This window comes from Lygodium microphyllum, chromosome 3 (assembly GCF_053477565.2).
Source record: "Lygodium microphyllum isolate KBCC chromosome 3, Lygodium_microphyllum_v1.1.10, whole genome shotgun sequence".
Taxonomy (NCBI): domain Eukaryota; kingdom Viridiplantae; phylum Streptophyta; class Polypodiopsida; order Schizaeales; family Lygodiaceae; genus Lygodium; species Lygodium microphyllum.
In genome coordinates, this window is record NC_141137.1 from 52,564,969 (window position 1) to 52,588,624 (window position 23,656).

The following is a 23,656-nucleotide window of genomic DNA, read 5'->3' on the forward strand; positions in this document are numbered from 1 at the left end:
TAGCAAATTTTGGGGAAAATTCAGTAAATTTTGGTGAGACTTAGCATTAAATTGTTGTAAATTGTACTTTTGTGGGCATGCATTTTGAGCCACGTGCGATATAGAAGTGCATTGCTGTCATTATAGGCTGAGTGCTGATGTGTGTGACATTGAGCACATTTGGCATATTTGTGACAATTTGGTACTTGCAATCAAATCCCATGGGAATTTTTGGTACTTGGAGGAGTACACTCTATACTTCAGCTTTGAAGTATTTGGCTGTTGATTTTGTGCATCACTGACCACATGGCACGTCAAGGCATAATGATTAGAGCAGCATCATTGGTGTCCTCACTCAAGAGGACAAACTTGATGGCACAAACTACCCATTGTGGAGTTTTATGGTCCACAATCTTTTGTGGCGAAGGAACTTGTGGGACTATGTCACTAGTGATCTGCAACAACTAGGAGGTCTTGCATCTCAAACACCTCAACGTAATGCTGGAGGATAGGTTGCTAGTGTTGGTGGTGATGTTGTTGCCCTACCTCCCCCTCCTACTGAGGATCAAAGGAAGTGGGACTCGAAGGATGCACACGCACTATCTTTAATTGCCTTGTCAATAAAAAGAGCAATTATTCCACACATTCAGTCTTGTAAGACCTCAAAGTCTGCTTGGGATGTACTTGAGCGCATGTTTGCAGCATGCAATAAGGCAAAATATTCCATCTCTGCAGCAGAGCACTAACCAATGTGAACATGGATGAGGGTGATAGCATGACAGATCACCTTACACACATACAAAATTTGCGTGAGCAGCTAGTCACAGTTGATCATTCAGGATGCTAAGTTGGTAAACATCACACTGAACTCTTTTCTTGAGTCATATCTTGGTTTCCATACCTCTTTGATGTTGTCTTTGCATTCCAGTGATGTGGCTATGCTTTTGAAGTAAAAAGGCAAAGGAAAAGTTAGGCCAAATGTAAAAAATCAGCAAAAGGCTGATGCTAGACAGCCATCAAATAAGGCTACCCAAGACACAAAAAAGTCGACGAAAAAGGAGAAATGTCATTATTGAAAGAAGGTTGGTTACTATATTGATGAATGCAAAAAGCGATTGGCCAAAGAGGACTCCGGTTTGGTGGTTCAGGAGACATCAACTAGCAAATCTACTAATGGCGATGCTTCAGCCAACTTAGTGGAGGACTATGCATTTCTCACATGCAATTTTCATTTTTTGATGGCTGGTTCCACATTTAATGCTGCTGAAATGCAGCACACATGCTATTTTGACAATGGAGCATCGAAGCATATCACTTCTAGGAAGTGTCTCTTCACCTTTTTGCATCCAGCCCCTATTGGGAAGCGTGTGCTGGTGGGATAAAGGGACCTGCTGCAACAAGCAATAGATGCTTTTGGACAGTGAAGGGATAGATGCTTACGACCAAATTGGGACATACAACACTCAAATATTCTCTTTAGCTATGCTCCTATCCATCATGTTTTTTTTTTTTTTTTTTAAAGATGGGAGGCATTGATGAAGCAACATTGGATTGCTCATGATCAAATTTTGCATGAGGTTTTTTTAGACATGAGGACTGGAGGGATAGTAGCTTCTTTCTATCCCACGTCCCATTCCATGTGACTATATAGTCGCAAGTGACGAACATTCCTCCCTGTCCCCATCCCATTTTATATTACTTGTGACTATGGTGTATGGCCTGAAAGCAAAATCTGATGTGTTATATGCATTTTAAACAACTTGTTGCAAAGCTTGAGGCTATGGCTAGCTTGAAAGTGCAAACACTTTGCATGAATGTGTGTGTGTGTGTGTGTGTGTGTGGGGGGGGGGGGGTACATGTCTCGTGCTTTTGAGGCATATTTGCTTGACCATGGCATTACACCAAGCCATTGTTAGAATGATTCCTCAGCAAAATGGTGCTAGTTGGACACTTATGGAGATGACTCATTGTATGCTGAAAAGCAAGGGACTGCCTCATAAGTTCTGGCTACAAGGCCTTAAGTGTGCAAATCATGTGTTAAATTGTGCACCCACTAAGGCACTGAAGACAATCACACCATTTGAAGCTTGGGTGGCAAGAAACCCAAAGTTGACTACTGTCGGGTGTTTGGATGCATAGCTTGTGTCCATGTTCTGAAACAGCTTCATGGGAAGCTTAATGACAAGGTTGTGAAATGCATATTCATTCACTATAGATCGGAGAGTAAGGACTATCACTTGTATGAGCCATGCATGTTTGTTAGTAGGGATGTCATACTTACTGAAAATGCAGCATTTTCACATGATCAATTTCAAATGCTAGCCACCCATGACATTGGTGATGTTTTTTAGGGTCTTTTGTCACTTTCTTTGGAGTCCATGCTTCTTGTAAATGGCCGGACAGACATAATACAGTAAGTTGTAGCTGCACCACATGCTCCCGAATAGTAGGGTTATGATGATGGTTTGCCACGTGCAGTGGAAGCATTACAACAAGAAAGGGCTATTATGTACTAGAAGGGCTGCTAGACATGCAACACATGATGCAAGGGGAACCCATTTGGTTGATTTTATAGAAGTAGATGATTGTGATGAGCATATGTTTATGAGCTTACCATTCTCACAATTGTGCATTGGAAAATGGCATTCCTAAAGTGGTTTGGTCTAGGAAACCTACTTCATATGACCATTTGTGTGTCTTTGGTTGTGATGCCTTTGTGCATGTTCCTATAGATCGGAGGACTAAACTAGACGTGAAATCCATCAAGGACATCTTCATGGGATATGGAGATGAGGGAGAGTCGAGACATAATATTTAATGAGGCAAAGTTGCTAAAAAATGCTGCACATGGTGACCTTGACAAAAAGAAGGTCAAATTTCCGCATAAACATTCGGGCATTCAGCAGCCATTAGCTGAAGATTCTGTTCCCTTCGATGCTGAAAATGAACAGCGACCTATTGTGCTACAACCAGAAGATAATGGACAGCAAATATATACATAGCATGGAATGTTGAGCTAAAAATGCATTAGCTTTACTTAAACAGCCCCAAAACTTACTTAATTAATGAAGAAACCTAGTTTATTTAAAAGAAACGCGATCCTAGAGAGTTTCTGTGTCCCATAAGCACAAACCCACTTGGGAGGGCCCAAACTTTCTATAAATATGTATACTGCCCTCCATTCAATCTACAATCTTGTTTTTGTAGATTTCAAGTGTTTCAACTTACTGCCCACACCCCATTCGCGGAGGACACCTCAGCTGCAGCTGTCCATTGCTGTCTCCATCAGTTGGCGCCTAATTTCCAGCCCTCTTGACGCAGTTTGGAGCTGATCCCAGCCAGGCGACTACTGTTCCTACACAGACCTGCTGCCGTGCAGCCTGCCACGTCATCACAGCCTGCGTTTGCTTCCTGTCGCCCAACTGCTACCGGTGTTGACTTACAGTTTTCTCTCTCCTCCAGCTATCGCCCAGCTCCTGCAAGTTGTTGCCAGGCTGTACAGCCTGCGTTTGACAGATTTTCTCTCTCCTCTGCTGTCACCAGTTTTCTGCAGCCTGGGTTTGGCTGTTTTCTTTCTCATCGGCCTGCATTAACTGCATATTCTCTCTCCTCACTGTCGTCTACATCATATCCAGCTTCTCACTGCTACGTTTGCTGGTGTTTGACATCCGGAGGCTGCTTTGCTTTGCGATTTGGGATCCGTTCAGAGTACGACGCACTCTCCAGCTCATTACCCTTGCCCTGATCCTTGAGATACAGAAGTTCGAGGTTCAGTATTCATTCACTACATAGTGTGTTTACTACATGAGCATTGTATTTTCAGCAATTATATCACTTCAGTTATTTTCTATGTTCGTTGTCTAGGAGTTGCCCTAACCCTAACTGTGTTCTTTTATCAGTCTGTATCGTACGATTGTTATTTGTGCTTCTATGTCAGAGTATTTTTTTACATGGTATCAGAGCCTAGTACTCTCTGAGAAACCTAGGCCTTTGGTCTGAAAGCTCTCTGCAAGAAGCAAGAACAACAGTAGATTGAAATGACTTCGAACACATCAATGCCAATTCAGTCCCCAGAACAACCTATGCTGAGAACCGAGCAAGAGTGGGCAAAACACCTTGCTCCACAAAGTTCTGACATGGTGAAAGATACTTCTGACAACACGAAAAAAAGGCTATACAAGCTTTCCACTGAAGAATATCATGTGATCATGGACTTTAGACGAAAGAAGATTGAGGAGCTCGATCGAAGGATTGCCCTTCATGAGAAGCTACTCAATGAAGGTATGCGTGAATTTCTCTCTTCAGATGTTACCTATAAATCTAATGATATTGTAGGGCCGTCGAGACCTTCCTCAGGGATGGGCCCCCCTGTTGGAGAAAGAGATCCAGAGTATGTTCCATTCTTTAATCCTCTTCCATCCACTCTGGTGCAAGGTACTTTATATTCATCTTTTGTTCCTTTGTCTTTTACTTCTTCTACTTTGCAATATACTGGTAGAAATCATGAGGAAGATAGAGTACAATCTACTGACTACGGAAAAGGTTCTCTTGAGGACCAATTCTTGTATGTTAACACACGTCGTGGGGATTATGAGAAAAAGCCAGGTACCTCTCCTTCTACCCTTTCCTCTTTTCAGTTTACTTCTCAAAATCACAATGAATTTGGTGTTCCTATTTCTACATTGCATGGTGCATCATCATCATCATCATTTCATTTTCAATCATTAAATGGTAAAAATGAACAAAATGCATTTGCACCTTTCACACCAAAAATTCAAAACCCACCCATCCCACCACATTCTTCCACTACTTCTCCACTTCCCTTTACACCATTTACATTTCCCTATCAAATACCTCATGTTGCACATCACAGTGCACCAGGGGGTTATAGAAACATAGGCACCGCCTTTAGGACCTCATCCTTTTCTCCATTGGGTGGTGTTCCACCTACTTCTCATACACTTTTGGGATCATTGCAGCTTGGGTATCCCCCCCAGTCTCTCCCGAGTATGGATCAATTGGTACCACAGCTTGCCTGTATAGCATTACCTAGTGGACCTCCCGGTCATTCTACTATGTCCCAACCAAGCTTTGGACAGGGCTTTCGTGTCCCCGTGCCTCCACCTCCATCGGCACCTTATGGAAACATTAATGTTCCAGTGATTCCACATCAATCGGCACTCACTCGACACTCCCAGTCTATTTCTGCCTACCCACCTTTTCCCCCTCATTCTTCCTATCAGACACACCCACCACCACCATCTTACCCTCCATCTCCATCTTATCTCACTTTCCCGACACCTCATGGTTCCACCTCATCTTTTGCCAAGCATGCTTTCAATGATAAGACTCGTTTTAAAGGGTCAAACTTTACCACTTGGTCGAACTTGATGAGACACATCCTTGACTCCCAGCACCTATGGGATCTTGTGCACGGGTTGGAATCCCAACCCGATCCCACACTTATTCCATACGAGGTTGTTCGCTCATGGAAGGCTAGGAATGCCTCCGCTATTGTCAAGCCACTTGACTGACCACTATGCGGCTCGGGATAGGACCCATCGTATAAATCTTGACCATGAGCTCCAACTCTTTAAAACCACTTACCGGGATGACTTGAAAGTCAAGTTGACTAAGTATCGAGGACTTTTTGCTGAATTCTCCACTACGGGGACTCCCAAGTCCTCTGACAATCAAGTCACATTGTTTCTGAACAAACTCCCCAGGAAATACTTCAATTTTGTGAAAGGTATAGTTTCAAAGCCTACCATGCCTACTTTCTATGAATTTGAGTGTCAGCTATTGCATTACACACGGTTGTTCGATCAATTTCATATGAATTTTTCCTCAAAGGGAGCTCTTATTGCTCATTCTCAAAAAGGGCAACAAGGGAAGGGCAAACAAAATTAAACCATCACTCAAAATCAAAAAACAAAATCAATCCGAGGAATCACAAGGAAACTCCCAGTCACAGCTCAAACAAGGGTGGCAGAATGTACCTAAAAAGAATAGGTATTGTCAACATTGTTAAGAGGCTGGTCATTTTGACGACGAGTGTCGCTCAAAAGCCAGAGGCACAACATCCAAATCTAAGTCTCAGACCCTCGCCCCTCAATCGAGCAACCCCCAGCAGGGGAGGCAAGGTGATGGCAAGGGGCAGTTTAAAGGTCAAACTCATACTGCCACTACTCAGCCATCTCAGTCAACGGCGTTCTCAACTCCAAAGGGATTGTCTGACTAGTTTGTAGAGGCCCACATCGTCTCCATAGAGACATTAGATGTGAGTCTCGTCCACATCTGTGAGTTGCCTCCCGACGAGGTTACTGCAGAGGCCCACTCGTCACACAGCCGAGCACTTCATCTCCTATTTGGATTGTGAACAGTGGAGCTACACATCATATGACTCCTATAGAGGACATTTTCCGTACCCGAGCCCCTACAGATGAGCGAGTCCGCGTAGGAAACAATTCCTCGGTCAAGATTCAGGCTCAAGGTAGCGTCAGTTTTGCCACTGACAAGGGTCCGGATTTGGCTTCGTTGGACAATGTATACCATATCCCCCAGCTTGGCATGAACTTGTTATCTATTCAATAGCTTTGCCGATTGGGGCGAGTAGTTTTCTTTATTACGACCACAATCGAGATCCTTGCCTCTCAGATTGGTTTAGTGATTGCTCGCGGTAAGGCATAGCCTAATGGCCTTTACCACATGACACACTTTCTGACCAAGCCGACAGCCGAGGGCTCCGTGTTCCATAGCTTCCAAGCATTAGCCACATCTCAAGAGCCTACGAGCAATGAGCGTCTTTGACACTTTCGCTTAGGGGATATTGGTTATGATTCTCTTTATGAGTTATCCCACGTTAGCTGATTGAGGGCCTTTCCCGCCTAAAACTAGCTCGTGATGTTTGTAAAGCTTGTCAGCTCAGAAAGCAGCATTGTACCCCATTCCCTTAGCAGTCCACCCATCGTGCTAAGGAGCCTCTTAGATTGATTCATGTTGATCTTTGTGGGCCAACATCCACTGCCGCCTTGAATGGCGCATTGTACTTCTTTTTGATAGTGAATGATCATTCTAGATACATGTGGGTGTACTTCCTCAAGCGTAAGTCCGATGCTTTTACCTATTTTTCTGCTTGGGTGCTATTGGTTCATACCCAGACTGGTCGTCGTATTGGTTGCATGAGGAGTGATAGCGGTGGTGAGTTTATCTCCCACGAGTTTTTCGAGTTTCTACTGAAGCATGGCATCTCTCGCCAGCTCACCTCTACTAACTCCACCTCTTAGAATGGAGTCTTAGAGCATAGGAACCGGATAGTCATGGAAATGGCACGCTCTATGCTATTCGCAGCAAAGCTTCCTGAGCGCCTTTGGGTCGAGGCTGTTAAGACTTCAATGTATATCCTCAACTAGTGCCCAACTGCAACTCTTCTTCAAAAGACCCCGTATGAGGCATTTTTTGGCTCTTGGCCTGTCATTTCCCACTTTAGAGTCTTCGGGTGTCATGCCTACACACACATGCCTGATGATAAGATAGGAAAGCTCACACCCCAAGCTAATCTCCTTATTTTGTTGGATATTCCTTTGAAGCGAAAGCCTATCGTTTGTTCGATTCTCGGACAAACAAGGTGATCGTCAGGAGGGACGTTGTTTTTAACGAAAGGGATATCGTGCACTCCTTTGCACAGGATGTCAATCCTATTCCTCCTTCCACATCATCGGAGATCGTGCCTACTGAGCCTAGTCTACTTTCCACTCCTAACATTCCTGTCATCCCCCAGGCCCTCTCTACGAGACCCGTTACCTCGCTGGTACCAGCAAACCATGTGGGATTCGGGATCCTACCACTGGATTCCACTCCGGAGGGACCTAGAAAATCTGCTCGATTTGCTCCTCAGGCTTCATTTGCGTCGTTGTTTACAGACGATTACATAGTGCATTTTGAGCTAGATACATGGCAAGAGGCTCTTTATACCCTCAATGGCGAGAAGCCATGAAGAAGGAGCTAGAGAGTATTGACTGAAATGAGACTTGGACATTGGTGGATCGTCTAAGCCACAATAAAGTCATCATGACAAAGTGAATTTTTAGGACCAAGCTAAAAGCTGAGCAAAAATGCATTAGTTTTACTTAAACAGCCCCTAAACTTGCTTAATTAATGAAGAAACCTAGTTTATTTAAAAGAAATGTGATCCTAGAGAGTTTCTGTGTCCCATAAGCATAAACCCACTTGAGAGGGCCCAAACTTTCTATAAATACGTATGTTGCCCTCCATTCAGTCTACAATCTCGTTTTTGCATATTTCACGTGTTTCAGCTTGCTGCCTACATCCCATTCGTAGAGGACATCTCAGTCAAAGCTGTCCATTGCTGTCTCCATCAATTGGCACCTGATTTCCAGCCCTCTTGACGCAGCTTGGAGCTGATCCCAGCCAGGCGACTGCTGTCCCTATGCAAACTTGCTGCCGTACAGTCTACCACGTCATCATAGCCCTGCGTTTGCTTCTTGCAGGCTGTCGCCTAGCTACTGCAGGTATTGACTGGCAGTTTTCTCTCTCCTCCAGTTATCACCCAGCTCCTGCAGGCTATCACTAGGCTATGCAGCCTGCATTTGGCAGATTTTCTCTCCTCTGTATTTCCCAATTTTCTGCAGCCTAGGTTTGGCTGTTTTCTCTCTCATCGGCCTGCATTTACTGCATATTCTATCTCCTCACTGCCGTCTGCATCAAATCCAGCTTCTCACTGCTGCGTTTGCTGGTGTTTGATATCCGGAGGCTGCTTTGCTGCGATTCGGGATCCGTTCAAAGTACGACACACTCTCTGGCTCATTACCCCTACCCTGATCCTTGAGATACATGAGTTCGAGGTTCAGTATTCATTCACTGCATAGTGTGTTTGCTCCATTCCCCAATATTCTCTTCTCTGTATTCCCCAGTTTTCTGCAACCTAGGTTTGGTTGTTTTCTCTCTCGTCAGCCTGCGTTTACTATATATTCTCTCTCCTCACTGCCATCTGCATCAAATCCAGCTTCTCACTGCTGCGTTCGCTGGTATTTAACATCCGGAGGCTGCTTTGCTGCGATTCGGGATCCATTCAAAGTACGACACACTCTCTAGCTCATTACCCTTGCCCTAATCCTTGAGATGTAGGAGTTCAAGGTTCAATATTCATTCACTGCATAGTGTGTTTGCTGCATGAGCATTGTATTTTCAGCAATTATATCACTTCAATTATTTTATGTGTTCATTGTCTCTAAGTTCCCCTAACCCAAACTATGTTCTTTTATCAATCTGTGCTTTGTCGTACAATTGTTATTTGTGCTTCTGTGTCAAAGTATTTCTTTACATGGAATAGGACAGCAAGAAGAACATCCTAAAAACGAGTTACAGCAGCAAGAATATGCTAAAAATCAGCCACCAGGTGATAGTGTGCACATACCTCAAGATGTAGGCCCATTACCTATCAATACAAATCATTGGGTAGAAAGGTCTACACATGTCAAAAGGCAGCCATAGAGGTTTCAACCATCTTTGGATTGCATTTTATTGACTAATAAAGGTGAGCCTCTGACATTTAGAGAAGCACAATCATGTGAAAACAAGAGAAAGTGGAAGCTTGGTATGCAAGAAGAGATGAAGTCTCTGTATGCAAATAATACATGGAAGCTTGTACCTTTGCCCAAGGATAGGCAAGCTATCCCTAACAAATGGGTTTATAATGTGAAATATATTGATGGGAAGCCCAAGTACAAGGTACGTTTGGTTGCTAAGGGCTATACACAGAAGGAAGGCATAGACTTCCCGGAGGTTTTTTCACCAATGGTGAAGATGACTATGCTCCGTGTTATGTTTGCTCCCACTACATCCTTGGATTTAGAGTTGGATCATATGGGTGTGAAGACTGTTTTTCCTCATGGTGACCTAGATGAAGAGCCGTACATGAAACAACCTGAAGGTTTTGCTATTCTAGGGAAAGAACGATTGGTTTGTAAGCTGAAACGCAGCTTATATATTCTGAAACAAGCCCCTAGACAATGGTATAAAAAGTTTGATACCTTCATGCTTAGCCACGGATTTAAACATAGTCATGCAAATCACTACTTATACACTAAAAAAATTGGTGATGGAAGCCTTATTGTGTTGGTCTTATATGTGGATGACATGCTGATTGCAAGACAGCATAAGAGTACTTTGAATGCTCTTAAAAGACAGCTGAGTTTAGTATTCTCAATGAAAGATTTGGGGACAACTGAACACATTTTGGGCATGCACATTAAAAGAGATAGAGTGCATCACTTCTTGTTTTTCTCACAGAACAAGTACATTAGCAAAGTACTTAACACATTTAATATGGCTGATGCTAAGCCTCTTGGTGTGCCTTTATCGTCACATACAAAGCTCAGCAAAACTCATTGCCCAAAACATGATGCAACGCTAGTGCTATGAGGGCATACCTTATGCATCAGCTTGTGGATCTTTGATATATGCCATGGTTGCAACTCGCCTTGATATCGCTCATGCAATGGGAGTTGTTAGTAGATTCATGTCTAAGCCTGGCAAACCACATTGGGAAGCAATGAAATGTATCTTCAAATACTTAAAAGGTACACAAGAGAAGTGTATATGCTATGGAAAGGGTACACTAGAGTTGCATGGATTCTATGATTCGGACATGGCAAGAGATCTTGACACTAGGAAATCTACCAGTGGATATGTTTTTACTTTGGCTGGGGGGGCTATCTCTTGGTGTTCAAGGTTGCAGAAAATTGTGGCACTGAGTACTACAGAGGAGGCTGAATATATTTCAACCACAAAAGCTTCTAAGGAAGCTATTTGGATTGGCCGTTTGGTCAAGGATTTTGGTCTCTCTTCACGTACTTCAATGCTTGGTTGTGATAGCCAAAGTACAGTATCTCTGGCTAAGAATGCCATGTTTCATGCACGTACCAAACACATAGATGTTCAATACCACTTCATTCAACAGGTCTTGGATGATAGTCTTGTCACACTGACTAAGATCAAAACCCAAGATAACCCTGCAGATGTTCTCACTAAGAGACTTCCAAAGGCTTAGCATGAGCCTTGCATCCGATTAATGGGAGTTGGCTAGGTTAAAGGTATCACTTCGGGCCTTTAAGTGGGAGGTTGTTGGGTATAAAGTCCCTTCGGATGTAAAGTCCCTTAATCTCCATGTGTATGAAATTATATGGGTGTGAACACACCCTTATTCGTACCCTAACATATCAATACATTTTATTCTTTGTGTATCGTAACAAGTTGGTACACTCATCTTGGGATTCTCTCACTCTCAAACTCAACATTGCGACTGCTCCACTTCTGACTCACATTCCCACTGTGCACTTGTCCCAACATATAGAATCTCAATAGTTTTCTATATGTAAACTTCAATAGAGGGGGCTCTTGAAGCAGACATCATTTATCCCTCAGGAAGGAGCTCATAGCCTCTACAACAAATAAGAAAAGAAGAGGTGCGAGGGGACATCCCTGTCTAGGAGTTTCACTTTCTCCACGCTATCTTCTACCTACCCTCACTTCACTACCCCTTTGTATCCTAGTACATCATTAGGGAAAATGCCACCCTTTAATATTATACCTTCCACATACCCACAATTGAGCAGCTTCAAAGGGGGTCCCTCCTCGTTCATGCGGTTCTTCACCCACCCTTGACGTTGAAATCTAAATGCCATCTCACCCATTGATACCTAGAATCTATAAGATCTTCCTCATTTGGGGCCTTGGATATTTCAACCATGACTTGGTAGCTAGGCCTTTGAATTCCTTCCAACATGGAGTCATAGAGCTTGTGGCTTCTTTGAGAAGGTTGAGTTTCGGGTCCTATCAACTCATCATGTCTATTGTTCTTCAAGTGGAAGACATGGATTACAAGGTGGATCTTCTCTCACACCCCTCTTATAGCTAATTTTTGGGCCTAAGAGGGGGCATTGAGAAACCCATTTGTTAACTACATTTCTTATCATTAATTCATTTAGGTTTCGCTCTTACAGCCCCAAAAAGTGCTAGGTGCCCACATTCTCGGGTGCCACTCATGATTGTTTGTGCATATAAATAGGGCACTGACTCCCTTCATTACACACTGCCAAACATTCATCCATTCACTCTTTCTATCAAATCACTCCATTCTATCAGTATTCTCTCTATTCCTTAGCCTCTCCACTGTTGTTTACACCGCTACTAGGAGGACAACTAAATTCTTGGACACAGTGGCCTATTCCAACTTTTGTAGGAAGTGTCATCTACCACACCCTCTAGGATTCGTGTTTTGCAGCCTGGCACCTTCGTGGCATCCATTTTGACTCTGATAGGATGTCTGTTGCCATAGTATGCCGTGTTTTGCTACTAGTTGGCTCTCCTTTGCTATGTTTCACCTAGAGGCAAGTCGCCTTGCTATCCCTCAAACTCCAAAGTGTGGTGGTTGTTGGTGATATCCTCTCTCCTCTCCGACGGCATCCAAGGATTGCATTCACTCCCTCTACAACTGTCCTTCACCATCCAATGTTTACCTTCAATACCCTACAGCCTGGAGGACTTCATTTTGCTTTTCACTATCCAAACTCCCTATAGATATTGCTACTTGATCAACTAGGATAGTGCAATCATCTTCAAGCTTTGCTCCATTGTATCAACATGATTTATTCCACACGAATCAGTCTTCATCATTCTTCACTCTTTTTTTCAATTTTCTTCTCTTAATGTTTGCCATATGCTCAGTGTTTCTCCTTGCAAACCCTACCGTCTTGCAAACCCTACCGTCTCTCTAAGTACATACTGTCCAACCACTTTTCTTGACACCTTATACACCATCCACCGGAGAATCCTCATACTGGTCGACTATCAATCAAGCAGCTCTATGTGACTAGCTCAACTCGTAAGCCTATTCCTTCTACTTTATGAGCTGCTAGGATTCAATCCTTGTACATGTCTATAGAGTCTGCTTTTGGCAAGGGTTTGGACCAAATTATCATCTTTATATTATGTCAAGATCTTTGCTCACTACATCACCCTTGAGAAGAAACTCCAAATGTTACCTATTGATGATTCTATCCACAATGGTTAGCCAAGGTATAGGCACAACAAGGGTATTCACTTTGTGAGAACTATGCCCTTATATCACAAATCTTATAGGATAGAGAGTCTGCTATCATTATGGAGGTTCTAGCATAGGATTTTGGGATCCACGCAAGAGGAGATGGATTCCATCAAGCGTAATGAGACTTGGGAATTGATTCCATGTCCAAACAAGGGGAAAATAATTGGCGTGAAGTAGATCCATAAGGCCAAATACTTGGTTGATGGCACCTTGGATAAGCATAAAGCTCGGCTTTTTGCCAAGGATTTTGCATAGAGAAAAGGCTTGGATTACTTAGAGACTTTTGCTCTAATGGCGTACATATTTGACTGGGCTCTTGTGCTCACCATGATTGGCCCGTTTATCAAATAGACATTAAGTTTGCCTTCCTGAATGGCATCAAATAGACATTAAGTAGATCAGCCTCCCGAATTCTATGTATCTGGAAAGAAGGACCATCTCTATTGCTTGCAAAAGACTATTTATGGCCTGAAGCAAGCTCTACTTCAAAGTGGCTTCCAATGTTCAAATCCTGATCCCAACCTTTACTATCATTGTGAGATTCCAAAAGGAGAACCATGTCTATCGCTTGCAAAAGACCCTTTATGGCCTAAAGCAAGCTCCTAGGGCTTGGTACCATCGAAGTGATTATTCTTCCTTCCAGTGGCTTTTGTCAAAAGTGGGTGCAATGATGGAAGCGTTGAAGATTGTTGTAATAGACTACACAACATAGGAGAGACTACAAGATGAGAGAAACAAAAGCACTCAAGAGCACTATAAAGAGAGAACTCTAAAGTATGCTCAAGAAATGAAATCCATATACCAAGACATAAATGAGTCAAATACAACAATGAGTCACTAGCTGTATGGGCATTGGTACTCGCTTTTCCTCTCTAATAGGACCTACAAGTGCTGAATGACTGGAGGAAAGCAACTAGCCTATAAATAGGCCATAAATCAAGAAAAGTTGGCTAGTTGATGAACCAATTAAATAATAGGTCAATCATAAACTAATGAGCAAAAACTCATAAATCACTAATGAGGAGTTCAACAAGATCATCAAGATGGACAATATTCAACTACATATAACCAAGATGCCTACGTAGGACCTAGGGACAAAGATGGCTTTCTACTAAAAGCAACTTCTATGTATATCCCCTGATGGTTTTGTGAACCGGCCAAGATATATGGATACACACTAGCCATATGGAGTAGGATGTGTCATTGGTTAGCTACACATATCCTGGTCCCCACTACGAATAGAGATCATTCACAATGGAGCTCAAATCTAGTAGCTTTGCCAGCTCGAGCCAAAGACTGAGAAGGACTACATATGTAGGTGCCCAATGTACTGTGAGGTCAAAGGGTACTTCCACTGTCTATTTTGGACCACTATCCTTAGAAATGGACTTCCCAGATCCACATTGCCTTAGACTCTCCTTTTGGCGTCGCGTCACCATAGGGATCACCTCTTACAATCCCGAGTGAGGTATCTTGGGAATCCACGGTAGCGCACCCTTACTAACTTTTTCCAAGTTGCAACTACAGTCGATACCTTGGAGGATAACCCAAAGTAATCAATGACTTCACCACAAGGAGTTACCCTAGACAGAGTTACCAAAAAGATATGAAGCCCACCGGCCATGGAATCACCTTAGATAGAGCCACCAAAAAGATATAAAGCACATTGGCCACGGCCCACTAGTCCACATCCCCACTCGAGGCACCATTGAAGGATTTAGACAATATTGCCACATCATCGAGCAGCCCTACTCAACACTACAGCCTATTAATGTTGGACAAACCCCTAAGAGATATCTTAGGACGTGCCTATCCCCATATCAATTCCATACCACATTAGATCTCTAGTGCTTTGTTTCCTAGCTAGATGTTTCGTTTTTTATTATGGTTTTTTGTCTTACTTGGGAAACATCTCAGTTACTTGAACTCGAGATGTATCTATTATTGTCTCACAGGCCAATTTGAGAGATGTATCTATTATTGTCTGACAGACCGATGTGGCCTTGTGTAGACGTTTTTTTTTTTTTTTTTTTTTTAAATAAAATTTATAACACACACACACTCTCTCTCTCTCTCAAATTAGAACGTTACCAATCATTCTCAAGTGCTGCAAGGAAAGGTATCCCTGATGATGGTAAGATCTTTGATAGAATTGCCGCGTAAAAGAAAGCCAAGAATGCCACAGTGCTAGTAGCGATCAAGAAGATGCCCCAAAAGAACATGTGGGGTGCGGAACGGCATCGAGGAGCCAACGACGGCAACCGAAAGAGTCCAGCCAGATCTGGTCTGGACTCCATCTCATCCCCTGCAGATTTGAAGATTCCTTTAGAGTTACAAAGTTTTTAGCACGTCGTCTACATTCGCCACAACGGAGCGTCCATATACTACATACAAGTGAACACATCGGCGGGCGCACCTGCTTACAGAACTGCTCTGGTAGCTTCGGCTTTACTGGTTGATCAGAAACATCGGGTGGTAGAGATGCGTCGCTCTCCGTCAATCCACAGCATTTGTCAAGTTTTTTTCGGCGAGCAGTGTCGCTCGAATGCTTCTTCACGTATTGCCCGTCGGGAGAAAAAAGTTCTCGCTCGAATGCTTCACGGCACGACAGCAACACCAAAGGCGAAAAAATATACTTTTTAGTGAACATTCCATGACGTAGGAACGCTACACAGCCAAGTTGTGAGGGAAGCGAAATTATCGAGCTATTTGGATTTCTCATGTTTTTCCTATAAATTTTATTTTGTTTTTCTCATCTTTCTCCTATAACTCTTTCTTTCCCTCTTGAAATTTTTTCTTCCCTCTCTCTTTCTTCCTAATTTACTCTCTCCCACCAAATTTTTTCCCGTCAAATTTTTTCTCTCTCTTGACACACACTCTCTCTCCAATTTCTCTCTCTCTCTCTCTCTCTCTCTCTCTCTCTCTCTCTCTCTCTCACACACATTAATCATTTCCAGGCCGAATGGAAAGGTAGGATTCCTTGACAGAGTGCAAAGACACGCGACGATAAGCAAGGTGGTTGAGGGCTTCGACAACCAATCAATCTTCGTCACAGCATCCACCAAAATCGGGCTACCAATTGGGGACATCAATTCCCTTCTCCATAGATAAATGGGTATAATTATTCTAAGCATGTGACCATCCTAATCATAAGTTCTTGCATGAAAATTTGGCTGTTTTTGTATTCAAGCTGTATTGGGAGGCGTGAGTTGCAGGTTGCAGGTGCATTTCTGGAGCTTGTTGACTGCGCACAAGTAATGAAAATCAATTTGTGTTTGTGTACCACCATGTTGCTCATCCTTGCTCCCCACTAGCTACATGGTCATGTGATGCATGGTCCTGTGATGCAAAACATAATATGTATAATCTCCATGCATGATGTGCATGCAAGCATTAGAATACACCTTCATTACTCATTATATCGTAATGCATTGGGGCTCACTTGTAGGTGTTTAGTATTTGCTATGATTTGTCATATTGTCAAGATACATGATCTTGTGGGTATCGAATACTTTGCATTTATCCTGGTTTTCGTACTTCAATCGCTGCAATAGATTGATTAGAGATTGTGTTTTGGAAAAACTATTTTGTGCAAGTTGCAATTGTTGATTTCCGATTGCTTTGTCACATTTGCCTTCTATCTGATATCAATTACTTGTTAGGTTTTATCTCATATTGCATACTTGTTTGAAGACCATGTTGAATATTGATCAGGCTAGGTATATTTTCATCATTCATGGAAATCTTGTTAGATTCTAAAAAGCATTGTGGTTTGAAATTTATCACTTTGTACATTTTTTAAGTTATTTAGTGTTTAGTTATATCGTGCATAAGAGTGCTTGTGTATATCCTTTGCATTCATATAGTTAGTTGCCTTATATGTAGTTTTCATTTAAGATCACGATGTTGTGATGTTATGAGGACACAGTGTGAAAAAGTATGGAATGCATCATCATCCAACTTCTTTATTGATCTAGAGAGTCAATGTGATCTGAGCCATTAGTACTAGTGTGAGTTGCATGGATTATCCGAAAATACTAGATTTTTGGATAATTTTAGCCTATTTTTATATTATTTATTGTTAAAATTTGAAAAAGTTAGAAAAAAGCTTCTAGATTAGGATGGCATGCAAAAAGCTAGTTGATTTTTCAGCCAATTAGGGGATTTTCACAAGAGGGACAGATTGACGAAATCACACGCGTCGCGATCACTGTAAACAGGCTGAAAACTGCAGATTGAACTGAAAGAATAAGAAGGAGTGATCTAGGAGATCCGTGATCAAGTGTCCTAGGTTTTTACCCCCCTTTCGGAGCCAACGGAGCCATCAGATTTGGGTTCTGAGCAGTAGAGAAGGAGTTGTAATTTTGATGCATGTTTTGTCCTACAAAGAAGCTCCAGGAGATCTAATGCCTGAAGATTGCTTCTGAGTAGTGCGAAGATTCTAGGTTCTTTCAATACTTATTGATTCAATTCATTGTGCTTTGTCTTTGTAGTGTTTACCACTTGGGTGTTCTCTATCTTCTCTTCCATCTCCTATCTCTACTTCTGATCCCCGGTGGATTCGACCTTTCGACAAAAACCCCTCCGACATTGGTGAACCTGATGTGAAAGGTCGTCAGAAGAAGGAAAGACAAGATGGGAGAATCTTCGAATACATTCTCCAGTGATGTTTTGCAACAGTTGGTGCAAAATATGAATATACTTATGTAGGTACAACAACAATAACAGGTGATGCAAGCTTCAGCTCAAACAGAAAGTGTTGTGATGAATGCTTTGCAAGCAGTTGAGCGTGAGGTGAAGTTATTCAATGGCAGGAATGTATCTGCATATGTATATACCTATGCTCAGAAGATGGAATTCTTTGGGGTGGCTCAATCTGCATGGAGTCGGTATTTTGTACGTGTTACTGTTCATGAACTGAAAGCACAGATTATTGAATTATACTTGTAGCATGCAGACTAGGTAGCCTTCAAGAAGACACTCAGGGAAGAATTTTACAGTGAGGACACCAATTTGATTACACGTAAGACTTTTCAAGAGTGGGTTTTACAACCCAATAAGGATCTTGTGGGGCTACGGAATTGTTAAGAGAATTTGAAAGTCGATTTGAGCAGTTGGATCTTGCAGAACAGCAAGCTCTTGCAAGTCAAAAACTTGAATTGTTTCTACAGGCAGCTGATCCTGAGCTTCAAGAGAAGCTTGATGATTTGCTGGAGGATCAGACTACAGAGACAAGTTTGAAAACAGAATAGAGACATGTCAATGAAGCTGTTATTGCACTTGTGAAGAAGCATAGAAGAAGAGAAAGACCCTCTGTTAGGAAAGATGTCTTAGATGAATTGGTCAAAGGCATGCGGGATCTTCAATTGAGGGTTGCAAAATTGGACGAAAAAGGACAAGAGGAAAGGGGACGGGCAGCAGCCCCTAAGCCTGGTAAAAGATGTATGTGGTGTGATAGTTTGCAACACGAGAGAAAGGATTGTGCTGCCTATCAGGAGGCCTTGGCACAGCAACTTATCTTTTGGAAAGATGGCAAGATCCATGCACAAGAAACGGGATTGCCTCTTGCTTTGAATTTTGGAAAGGGAGGTATGCAGAAGTTGTTTGAAGATTTGGCTGTCCGAAATGCTTATGTGGCAGTACATGCTTCTACTTTTGGTCTACAGTTGGATAGAATGCATGGCCAAGTGATGGTTGGTCCAAAGGCTGAAATATGGACACATGCTTTACATGCAGCTGAAAAGAGAAAGGTCACTGATAGTGAAATGTCTCGTGCAAGGCAAGACATTCGTGGCATAACTGGTTGGGAATCACTGGTAGATGTATATTCAGTGTATGCATATTTAGCAAAGGTATAAAACACGTATGTACTTGTGGAAGAAAAATGAAAAAGAGATGAAGATATTGCAGGGACATCTAAAAGAAAAACAAGAAGAAGTGTGGATCAGCCTAAAGCTGCAAATCAACCACCTCCCAAGCATGTTATGGAAGAGGTCAATCAGGAGCAAAGACAGGATAACAAACAAGAGGGCAAAAAGAAGGGCAAGCAGCCATGATATAAGTTGCAATCTAACATTGAGACAGCCATAGATCTTAAGAAGGTTCTTGAAGAACGGATCTTAAACAGTCGGGTGGAATTTACCTTGGGAGAGGTGCTTGGCATTGCCAAGTGAGAATTTCATTATGAGATCATTGACATAATTAAAAGGAAGCGAGAATTTCATGATGAGATTATTGACATAATTCAAAGGAAGCATCGGTTTCTTGGTGATACCACAAGTGCATTGCTGCAATTTGAAGAGGAAACTAGTTTATTGGGTATTCGGGCTGAATATGAGCATGAAGTAAGTATAGGATTGTCTATGCATGATGCTACTAATCAATGGACAACATGTGGAAAAGAGAAGAAAGTGGCTGAAAATGCATTGTCTTGTAGCAATATGCATGGCGGAGTAAGGCAAATGCAACAATATGGAGAAGAAACTCTAGGATTTATTCCTCAAAGTCACTACACAAGAAATCATTGGGCTAGAGCTACCACTAAAACGGTAGTGAAAATAGGGGAACGTGAAACTCCTTGTGTTGCTTTACTTGACCATGGGTCTGAGATAAATGTCATTGAGCAGGGATTGTATGAAAATGGTGCATGGCCTGTAGACATTGATCATGGTTGGCGAATGAGGGCTGCAAATAATTCTTCAAGGGAGCTCTATACTGCATGTCCTAATGTAAAAGTGACGATTGGTGATATACAGGAAGAGCAGCATTTCTTTGTGCAAGATAATTCCTCATATGCAGTGATTTTGGGACAGCCCTATATTACAGGTGTGAGTATGGAAACAAAGGTGCTTAATGATGGTTCTTCTTATGCAAGAGTCAGAAGCAAGGATGGGAGAAAAGCAGTCCAATTTCTTACTGTTTGTGTTAATCATCCTAGAAATCGGGATACGCTTCGAGAATCTCCTTTGGTTCCAAATGCAAGGAAATTCAAAGACTTGGATTTTCATTAAGCAATGTTGTAATGCAGGGCTACAGTAGTGTTGTTCAGTGGGTGTACTCGCCTCTTGATGAAATGAAGCATGTATTTACTATTGGTAATTCTCAGTTTACAGCAAACAATTCATGTTGGTTTAAGCCTATGGAAGCTATGTGTAGGGCTGAACGCATATCTATGAAATGGGCTACTAAGAAACTAAGAGCATTGGGGTTGTTAGCTGAAAATGATGGCGTTTCAGGCATCTTTTATGGGCTGAATATTGCTGACACTATGGCTGAAATTTCAGCAACTACACATGCAGAAAATGAGGCTGAAAACAGAGTGTTGTTAGTATGTTCTTTGGATATGTATGATGTTATAACATTGTTTGCTCAGTAGGAAGGATTACAATGGGCTGAAGCAGTTGTGGAGACAAAGTATAAGACAGTTGACAAAAAGGTGAAATCAATTGCTTTGCCACTTCCACCAGAGAGTGAGGGTATGTATGAAAAAGTGTCAAGGCAGCCAAGCTTACAGGATCCTAAAGATATAGGTCATCAGTTTACATCTGAAACATTACAGGAATTGAAAGTTGGTGCAGAAGGGTTTCTTTTGCCTGCTGAGAGAGACTATTTTATGCAAATGTTGGCTAGACATGGGAAGGCATTTGCATTTCAGCCAAGTGAAATAGGTTGCGTGGATCCAAATGTTGTCTCTCTTATGGTCATATTTACTGTGCCACATGTACCATGGAACTTGAGGCCTATTCCAGTGCCTAAAGCTTACTTGCCAAAGCTGATGGATTTGCTAAATGAAAAGATTCTCATGAAGATCTTGGAGCCTTTTTCAGCCTCGTACTCAAATCGTTGGTTTATTGTGCCCAAAAAGAATGGGGCTTTGAGATTTATTCAAGACATGCAACCGATCAATAAAGTGACCATAAGAAATGTGGGTGCAAGTCCTGCGGTTGATGAATTTGCAGAGGCTTTTACAGACAGAGCGATCTATTCTTTGGGTGATCTTTACTTAGGTTATGATCAGTTTCAGCTTGCAATTGAAAGCAGGGATATCACAACCATGAAGACTCCTTTGGGGTTAGTACGGATGTGTATTCTCCCACAGGGTGCAACAAACTCAGTGGCACACATGAAAAATGCTATGAATAGGGTACTCAGGGATTTTATACCACAATTGACTATGCCCTTCTTGGATGATGTTCCAATCAAAGGGTGTTTAGTGGATGAAAAGAATGAAGAGATGGATGCTCATGGATGCAGACAGTTTGTTGCAGACCATATTGTGGATTGTGAGAGGATTTTGACACGTCTAGAAGAGGTGCATTTAACTCTTTTTGGACAAAAGTCTATCTTTGGAGTTGAAGAGGTTTTGATTATTGGGCATATGTGTGGGCCTTATGGGCGAAGGCCATCACCAGCAAAAATAGATGGGATTGATAGAATGCAAGATGTATGCACGAATGTATCAGAGGTGCATAGATTCTTGGGTGCATGTGTGTTCTATTTAATATGGATTCCTCACTTTGCACATGTAGCCGATGCTCTTTATCAACTTCTAAGGAAACGTCAAAAATTTCATTGGGAAAGGAAGCATCAGAAAGCAATGAAGAAATTGAAGCAACTCTTAAAATCTGCTCCTACATTGAGAAATGCTGACTATTCACATGGAAAGCCTATCATTATTACTGTTGATACAAGCCCAATCGGGATTGGATGGGCAAGATGATGAGGAAGGACAAAGATATGCAATTCGCTTTAGTGCTAAAGTATTGATTGAACGACAGAGAAGATATCCATAAGTTAAAAGAGAATTATGGGGAATTGTGAGACATCCCTTAAATGTGATAAGGAGTATTTTATGGGTGCTCATGTAGTCATTGAGACCGATTGTTTGCCGGTATTGGGTATGATTACTAGTTGTGCCACTCCAGACATTGCTATGCTCCGATGGATTGCATACATCAAATCTTTGAACCCTAAATTTCAGCATATTGCAGGAAGAGATAACCCAGTGGCATACATGTTATCTCAAGCACGTTTTGAGAATGAAGATGGGATGATGGATGAGGAGGAAGAAGACGACTTTCTTATGGCTGAAAATGATGTTGCAAGAGTGAATTTAGCAATGCAAGGTGTTGCTACAGCATTAACAGAAGCTTGGACAATAAAGAGAAGACACTTTAGATGTTTTTTATCTTGTGTAGAAGTGTTTTTGGAAGACAAATATATAGGAGAGTGGCTGAGAATTGGTCAATATCTCAGTACATTAACAAAGAGAGATAAATGGTCAGATGAGGAGTTTAAGAAGATCAAGAGGAAAGCCTATGGATTTTTCTTAAAAGATGGATACTTATGGAAACATGCTAAAAAGAAACAGAGTATGCCATTGCGAGTTTTGGGTGATAGAGCTTCACAAGTAACTATTATGGAAGAATTTCATGAAAGCTTATGGGCTGGTCATAGAGGTGTTTGGGGTACTTTTGCAAAGATCAAAGAAAGATATTGGTGGTAGGATATATATAAGGATGTTGCTTACTTTGTGGAAACATGTTCAACATGTCAAATGTATTCAACTGTGAGACATTGGGATGGATTGCAACCCACATATCCATTGTCTCTTCATTTTAAGTGGGTGGTGGATTTGGTCACAATGCCTACAGGTCTTTGGCAAATGAGGTATCTTGTGCTTGCTCATGAAGACTTGACTAATCAAGTGGAAGGGAAAGCTTTACGTACTAAGACAACAAATGTTGTGTGTACTTTTCTCTTAGAAGAGATCTTTTGTCGGTATGGCTGTGTAGGAAAAATTACAGCAGATAGGGGTGAGTTAGATGCAGATGAAGCTCATGATTTCTTTGGATGGTTGGGGATAAAGCTTGCTTTAACTTCAACCTATGACTCTGAAGGAAATGGAAAAAGTGAAAGAGGTCACCCACCTATTGTGAAGGCATTGGTGAAAGCATGTGGAGAGAACGTAAAAGAGTGGCCATGATTGCTCCCTTATGCTTTGTGGGCCGACAAAACAACTCATAGTGCTGTTACAGGATATATGCCTGTAGAATTGATGTATGGTCAAAAACCTATCATGCCGATAGAAGAGATGACACTCACATGGAGTGTATTACCTTGGGAGGAGGAGTTGAATCGAGAGGAGTTGTTGGCCTTACGCATTAGACAGTTGGAAAGAAAGTCAGAAGACATAGAGATAGCAACTACAAAGTTAAGGGCAGCAAGGATACAAAACAAGAAACGGTTTGACAAAAGACATAGATTGAGACCAAGAACCATACAAGATGGGGATTGGGTATTGGTTTATGATATCAGTTTAGATAACCAGCATAATGCCATGCGTAAAGTTTCCAAAAGATGGTTTGGACCCTATGTGGTAAGACAGGTGTTTGATAATGCTACTTATGCATTAAATGAGCTGGATGGGATAGCCATCAAACTTTCGGTAGTAAGGAAAAGAATCAAATTATTCAAAAGGCGGGAATCTACTACCTATGAGTTACCAGAATTGGAAGAAAATAGTGGTACTGATACAGGGGCTAGCTAGGA

At 41.9% G+C, this 23,656-nt stretch overlaps 1 protein-coding gene across 1 annotated transcript in view; it reads right to left on the bottom strand.

Moving 5' to 3' along the window:
* The window catches only part of LOC148038332 (uncharacterized), a 30,125-nt gene extending 14,374 nt beyond the window's left edge, over positions 1–15,751 (bottom strand). Inside the window, exons 1-2 of the mRNA XM_087670722.1 lie at positions 15,522–15,751; positions 15,197–15,410 (exon numbers count right to left, since the gene is read on the bottom strand). Coding sequence (XP_087526848.1) covers positions 15,197–15,402 — 206 coding nt within the window. The 5' untranslated portion in view covers positions 15,403–15,410; positions 15,522–15,751. The remainder of the gene's footprint in view (positions 1–15,196; positions 15,411–15,521) is intronic.
* Positions 15,752–23,656: the final 7,905 nt, after the last annotated feature.